At 35.1% G+C, this 7,265-nt stretch overlaps 1 protein-coding gene across 5 annotated transcripts; it reads right to left on the bottom strand.

Annotated features, from left to right (window-relative positions):
- Nucleotides 1-2: 2 nt before the first annotated feature.
- Nucleotides 3-3,861, bottom strand: LOC111391199 (histone-lysine N-methyltransferase, H3 lysine-9 specific SUVH1-like). Of its 5 annotated transcripts, none has more exons than XR_002702078.1 (4): nt 3,747-3,861; nt 907-3,374; nt 341-453; nt 3-216 (listed from the first exon to the last, which is right to left on the bottom strand). XR_002702078.1 is itself a non-coding variant. In XM_023016362.1 (3 exons), the coding sequence occupies exon 2, from the start codon at nt 3,127-3,129 to the stop codon at nt 955-957; it is 2,175 nt and encodes a 724-aa protein (XP_022872130.1). In that variant the 5' UTR covers nt 3,130-3,374; nt 3,747-3,861; the 3' UTR covers nt 3-453; nt 907-954. The 5 variants fall into 5 exon arrangements, 3 of the variants coding, with proteins under 3 accessions (XP_022872130.1, XP_022872132.1, XP_022872131.1); XR_002702079.1 differs by having other exon boundaries at nt 341-383; XM_023016362.1 differs by having other exon boundaries at nt 3-453.
- Between the last annotated feature and the right edge of the window lie 3,404 nt (nt 3,862-7,265).

The following is a 7,265-nucleotide window of genomic DNA, read 5'->3' as shown; positions in this document are numbered from 1 at the left end:
AATAAAAAAATCTCATCTTCGTAATCAAAGCTATAAACAAAATATAACAATCAAGAATCCAACCTCAACGAGTTCCAAGCTACAATCTAAAACTTAACATGATTACAAAACAACTTTGTTACATTCCCAATAAAAAAAAGGAACTTCAGTTAAACTACAAGCTTGACGGTGGATCAATTGCTACAGTTGAAAAAACATTCTGGTCCATTTGCATACCTACAACATAAGACATTACAGTTTAAGGCTAGCTCTTTCCCTACCATCAACATCTGGTGAACTGAGTGAAAATGGAAGCAGCTTGGCTATGAAACCTTGATTGTTAATAATGTAAAACAATCACCTGACAGGTACGAAACTACAATTTCTTGCCGACGTTATCAAGCCTGGTGAGTTTGCAGAAGCATTTTTGATCGGTCAGCAGATTTATTGTATAACTTCTACACTTGAAAGATACTGAAACAAGAAATATGCAAGCTTATTATAATCACTGGACGAAAAACTATCAACACCTAACCTTCGCTCTAAGTTCCGTGGGGCTTGTTTGTTTAAAAGGAACTGATCTCTCGAGATTTTCAAAATGAGGAATTATTTTAGCTTCTAAGCTTTTGAAAAAATTTTGCATTTTATTTGATTGGAAATGTCTGAAAGTGTATATTATCTTTCCTCAACTGTATTTTGCTCTGCTGAGTTAAAAATTCTCATATGATATTAATAAAACTGAAAAAATCCAATGAAATAGAGCATCACAATTCTTAAACTCTCTTTCAAATTTCTGCTAGATAAACGGACTCTAGGCAACAATCAAGCATTTCTAGAAAGAAAGAAAAAGGAGAACAAAAAGATCTAAATGGAAGCATGCAATCAATTAAGATAATTCAAAGATACGAGAAATAATAAATTACTAACCTTCCCCACTGGCCTCATGCACAATGATCTATTTTTCACCAGGTGTCATCAATAGAAGTACCCTTTGCATTTCACAGATCCACACAAGCACTTTTTTCTTCCATGGTCTCCTTTCTCAGGTTGAACCATCCCATAATCAAACGTCAGCTCTTGCATGGGAGGAATATGTCGGATTGCAAAGAAAGCAATATGGAGGTATGACTCATTAGTACTTTCACGTAAAATTGGCTTCCAGAACACATTTGGTGAGCAACTATGATTCATGAATCGAGCTCCATTGCCATTATTTTTTGCACTTATAACAAGGGGAAAGGGGAATTTCATAGAACCATTAGAATCATCATGCACAGCTTCCAACCGCTCATAGAAACGAGTAGCATCAAAAGTGTAATTATCTTCCTTTTCATTCCCAAAATCACCTAATGTAGACGTATCTATGGCATCACCTGCATACTCACAGATAAAACCTCCAGCACGAATGGGATCCCAAGATCTAAGTCCCCAACCCCTGTCATTTGTCTTAAAGATCTCCAAACGGACTTTCAGACCAGCCTGAGACATTCTGTTCCGGCAGTTTGGAGGACAAGCGCAGGCCACTCCACATTCATATACAAAGGGTTTGTCAGTCAGAAGAACTCCAAGAGATGAATAAGGGAGATATCCCTCGTTTCTTTGACTGCATGGGCAGCTGGTATGACCAGGTTGGCATCCACCAGTGCATTGACATCCCGAAAAAGACTTGGGTGTAGAAAAAGGTTTGGAGTACTTGAGATTACGAATATATGTGAAATAAGCAGGTCCCTTTTCATCATCAACATCATTCACAAGAGTGACAGGTAAAGGCTCTGCTCCTGAAGTCAAATCAGGAAGGATGACCCCACTCCTCGGAGCAGTTCCGTCCTTCCACTGCCGAATTGATTTCCACAAATTGAAAGCTTCAGGTTGCCCAGGTACTCTAACCAACTTGTACTTAAAAACATTGCATCCAGAATTGTTTTTCTCTGCCCATGACTCCTGAATTTTGTACAGGCCATCATAAACATATATCTTCCCAGTTGAAGCGGCAATATCCTTTATGCCTCGGATGACTCTCACCTCATTTGCACGATGCAAACTCTTTTCTAGAGCCAGATTTCCCCTTTCAAGTTTCTGATCAAACATTTGTTTATCTCTTCTCTGCACTCCACCCTGGCCACTGTAAATCAAGATATCCCCATCATCTCCCAGATCATCATATCCTCCAGATGAAACAATGCTTACAGCAACAGGTTCTTCATCCACAGTAATTTTCACATTCATATAATCTATTCCAGCCATACTTGGAGCATGTAATCCAACGATGCAAAGCTCCATCCTGAAAAAGAAGATATCACCAACCTCTACCCCAGGCAGATGCCCAATCCTCTTTGTGTTATTTGTTCGAACACCGTTAGTCATCAAGAGTGAAGCGGCTTTCAGGTCTGGACGTCTAGTAATCCCAGGAGACTTATCCTTCACTTCTTCAAGTTGGGTAAACCTTTTCCGTAACAAATCAAACACTAACAGTATGTTATTGACTATCTCCTTGTCACCATTAGCTCTTCTAACATCATCAAAGTTCTTAAGCTTAAACGATGTTAAGAATCTATTAACCAGTGATTCAACATCAGAGCTATCTTCATGCTCATCCCTGCTCTCACCCGGATTGCTCTTCCTTGGACGGCCCCTTCGTTTCCGAGTATTACCGGCATCCTCTGTGTCAGTTACATGCACACTAAATCCGCTCACATGCTGGCCACTCTGATTCTGCGAGTCATTATAATCATCATCATCTGCAACTACAGGTTCTGATATACGACCTCTGGAGCCCCTCCCAGACTGCCGAGTGCCCCCATTTGCTTGGGGCGTTGGTGTTCTAAATGAATTCAATGGAATAGGAGCAGGTATGGAATTACCGAAAGCATGATTCCCCGGCTGATTTGATGCACCAGATGTGTTTGGGTGTGGATTCTGTTGAGAATCATTTGGAATAAAAAATGGATAAAACGGATGGATCCCAGGTGGAAAAGGACCAGTTGGTGGAGTGCATACAAAGGGTGAGGGCTGGGGGGTCATAACTGAAGACATGTCAGGAGGGTTTGGGAAAACTGGTACAAGACATCTCAATGGCCTCAAATCTAAAACCCTAGATTTATCAATTGACCCCAGTGATGGATTTGAATTTGAACCTAAACCTTGCTCCATTTAACCACTACACAACAGTCTTACTAAAGATTCAGAAAACACAAAACCACAACTAAATTACCAAGCTCCCAGATCCCCCTACTCACCTGTCTACTGTTTTTCTCTCGCCGATATGAAACAAACACGCTCTTCTCCGATAATATATTGTTATGTACAAAATTAAAATCACGTCATGCAGTCATACAAACCATAGCTGGAAGGGTTAATGATCGAACCTTCAACAAACCCTTAAACGAATCTGCTACCTGTAGCGTGAAAAAAACATGTGATTGGAAAGTTTCCTGACATAAAGAATCAAACCTTGGATGAAAAACTGTAAAGCCCTAAAATTTTGTTTAGGTCCTAAAACCAATTTCAAAATTTAGCAAGAAATGAAGTGCAAAACGTGTAAGGAATCAGTAAAAAGATCCATTTTAAATCAAATATGAGATGGTAATAACGCAGTAAGATCTCCATAAGGTACTAAAATCTATAAAACGGAAGAAGGCCAAAAATTATATTGCCAATCGATACATAAAATGAATTGGACAATAAGTTTAGTCACTCAAATTCCATAGCACAGATCACATATTGATGATATAGAAAGAGAAGAAAGAGATCTTTAATGGAGAAAATACCTCAAAGGCTTGAATGGGTGTATATCAGAGAGATAAAGACAGGAAGGTTCGGGGGATTGCTGACATAATAGCGCTGTAAAGTTGAGGAATTTCTTTAAAGGGACAGGGAAAATGGTTCGGTATTTTCTTTGTGTCTTTTCTTTCTTTTTATTTTTTAATAAAATATTTGATTTTTATAATTTAATAAAATATTCCTTATTATTTAGTAAAGAATATTTCAATCGGAATTTTTATTTTATTAAAATAAGTTTCCAATCTAATTACATTCGTAAATGATAATGCACTTTTATGTAACATCGATTAAGTCAGAATATTCAAATCGCATTATGTACAAATTTGACTTCGTGCATATTTTGTAGCGACGTAGCCTTGAAACCAGCACGTTCCACTTTGATGTAAGATTGACCGTTGTCATTGGACTATCACTTACTCAAGTTATTTTTTCAAATATAAATTTCATAATTTTTATAAAAGAAAAAAATTGCAAAATAATGATGAATTGGGAAGAATTTATACGTGATTTAATTATTATTTAGATAGAGATTAGTAACTGATAAACGATATTACTTATGGGTAGGTTCAATAAAATATATGGTTAAAAATGAAGTTTGGTTATTTATAAATCATTTATATATTAGTCGAACGGATGTAAATTGTGAAAAGTGTAGGTATTTATAAACAATTTATTACAACGGTTGCAATAGTTGGAAATGGTACACTAGAATACAAATTCTTAACATGAGACAATATGCGCTTTTGAGTTGTGTTCGAAGACAAGATGAGATGTTGATTTGTTGAAGACTAAATCTTATCAAGCCCCCTCAACCTTGACGGCGACATGGAAGGAACACCAAGCTTGAAAAGAATATTTTCAAGAGACTTCATTGATGGCTTTTATAAGAACATCAACAACTCACTTAGATGTGGGCATCTGTTGAACATGTATTGCACCATTGGCAACCTTTTCACGAGTGAAGTGATGATAGTCAAGTATTACATTTGAAGTATAGAATTATGGGAGATGTGAACGACACTTTTATTGTTACATAGCAACAATGATTGACGTTTGAAGAAATATAGAGGATATCGAAGCCAAGTTATTTCAGTAGTGGTAGTGGCTAAATTTCAATATTCAGCTTCATCGCTAGAAAGCAAGAATTGATTTACTTCTCTGACATTTGAGACATGTCATTAGAGTCAAGATTGGGGAAAATTCACATCTACGGGATTAATTGCAACACATTTCAAAACTAAGAAATAAGGTTTAAAATTTCAAAAATCAGATCTTATTAAAACAAATTTATAAAATAATTAATTAACAATATATTTTATTAATTAAATATATTAAGGTCACAATTCTATACAATTTGATCACGAATTATTTTTCGATTACAAATTAAAAATTTTAAAATCACAAATCAAAAATTTTATAGTTTACAATTTATTTATCGATCATAAATTATAAATTTTATAAGTCATAACTCAAATTTTTAGATCACATATTATTTATTGATCATAATGTATCCATTTTATTAGTCACATATTATTTATTAATCACATGTCAACTAATTTATTGGGCACAAGTGACCAAATAATTTGTGATCATCCCTAACATTTGCCTCCACCACTTAACCATCACCTCCAGTCGCACCATCGCCATAAACCACCACCACCTCCCAGCAGTAACATCACCATATCAAACAAACTAACACCCACCACTTCAACTACAAAACCACCATTGCTATCGCCAGATCTACCACCACCAGGTCCACTGTCAAATCCAACAAAATCCACTCCAACAGTAAAGATCTACCACCACCACCACCATTAATAAAAACTGCGGACGCCACTAAATCTAACAAAACCACCGTCACCCAACCACCCCTAAAACCACAGCGATCATCACGACGAATACAGCACAATGATATATAGATCGGCGCTTCACAGGAAAGCGTGGTAAAGCTACTATTGCGCTCAAATCAGCGCTGCTGGATCTAAAAAATCAAAGGCTCTATGAGCCGCTGGGACAATGGCTTCATCACTAATGTAGCAACACTCACTCCACTATGATGGCTTCATCGTCACAATGCCGTCGCAATGGGTAGTAAGTTGCCCGAGAATAGATCAAAATGGGGAGAGAGAGAGAGAGAGAGAGAGAGAGAGAGAGAGAGAGAGAGAGAATGATTTAGGGATGGGTTGATTTAATTAGTAATATATTTATTTACTACAATATTAAATCTTAACTATAATTTGAATTTTGAAATGTGGTTTATGAAATGCAAATTTAAAAAATAGGGTGCTGTGTAATTTCCACCAATAAAAATGCAATAGAATGTAAGGTTCCATTGGGTAATTGGACAATCGGCCCAGTGCGTATCACGAAAGGCAGTGGGATTTATTATTGAAAAATGCTAAGTGTAGAGCATCTGATTCTGAAAAAATTTACTGTGGCAACATCTGTGTGATTCAAAAATTATTTTTTTTATTTTTTTGCCATCTTTTTCAACTAGATTTTGCCAACGCATTTGTATGAATTCTGCCAACCAAATTCTGTATGTGTAGCAAAATTCTTTATTAAGGACATATTTATCTCCCATTATGGAAGAAAATATAGAGTTTTGCATAATGTTTTTTAAAGAATGTGTGATTGAAATTTAAAGGAATTTTATTAGTTTATATATTGAATATTTTATTATATAAATATGTGGTGAAGAATATTATTATAGCAAAAAATTTAATTTATTAAAAGATCACGGACATGGGCTAATTGTTATTTTCTTGTAGATAGGTTGTTCCTTCCTCGTTGACCTCTTTTGCTTCCTCTTTGACTAAAAAAGGTGTGATCATGCACAAACTGTCGCTTTTCCCCCATTTGGTTTCTTTTTATTGGTATTTGGTTTTGAATTTAGGTATTTTATACACAATTTCTTTAATGATCAAGATAATTATAAATGGTTGAGTTCTCTCCATGAAATTTCCTATTGAGTTGTTTTTTATTGATGAAAATATTTTATGAGATGTCACACTCAAAGTTTCGTTCATTGATTTTGAGATGGAATTTGGGTTGTTCGAATAAAGTTAGATTGGAGAATAGAATTCTTATAAGAGTCCAATTTATCAAAAATTATTATCACAAAAAAAAAAAAAAAAAAATCACTACTCGAAAATATATTGAATATATAATTGCATATTTGAATATGAAAGATATGTTATCAAGTTAAATTAATATACTTGATGGAAAAATTGACAAAATTGAGTAAAGTTGAATACTTATGTAATTTTATAACTTTAAAAAAATATATATATTATTCCAAGGATCAAAAGCCATATTCAACTAAAGATTAAATTATTTTAGTTGTCGGTTAGCAAACAGCACACATAGGTTTTCTAATTTATGTCTCATTGATCATCTCCTCTCATTGGCCATCTCCAACTGATTTTACCAAAATAGTGTAATTTTCACATCATCTTACTTAGTCATCCACAACTCGTTACATCAAATGTTGTACAAAAAAAATA

This window comes from Olea europaea, unplaced genomic scaffold, assembly GCF_002742605.1.
Source record: "Olea europaea var. sylvestris unplaced genomic scaffold, O_europaea_v1 scaffold760, whole genome shotgun sequence".
Lineage (NCBI taxonomy): Eukaryota > Viridiplantae > Streptophyta > Magnoliopsida > Lamiales > Oleaceae > Olea > Olea europaea.
The sequence above is the reverse complement of the archived record's forward strand: the minus strand, read 5'-3'. Positions and strand labels throughout refer to the sequence as shown.

Coding starts and splice junctions, on each gene's coding strand:
- LOC111391199 (XM_023016362.1), bottom strand. CDS start 3,129: ATGGAGCAAGGTTTAGGTTCAAATTCAAATCCATCACTGGGGTCAATT.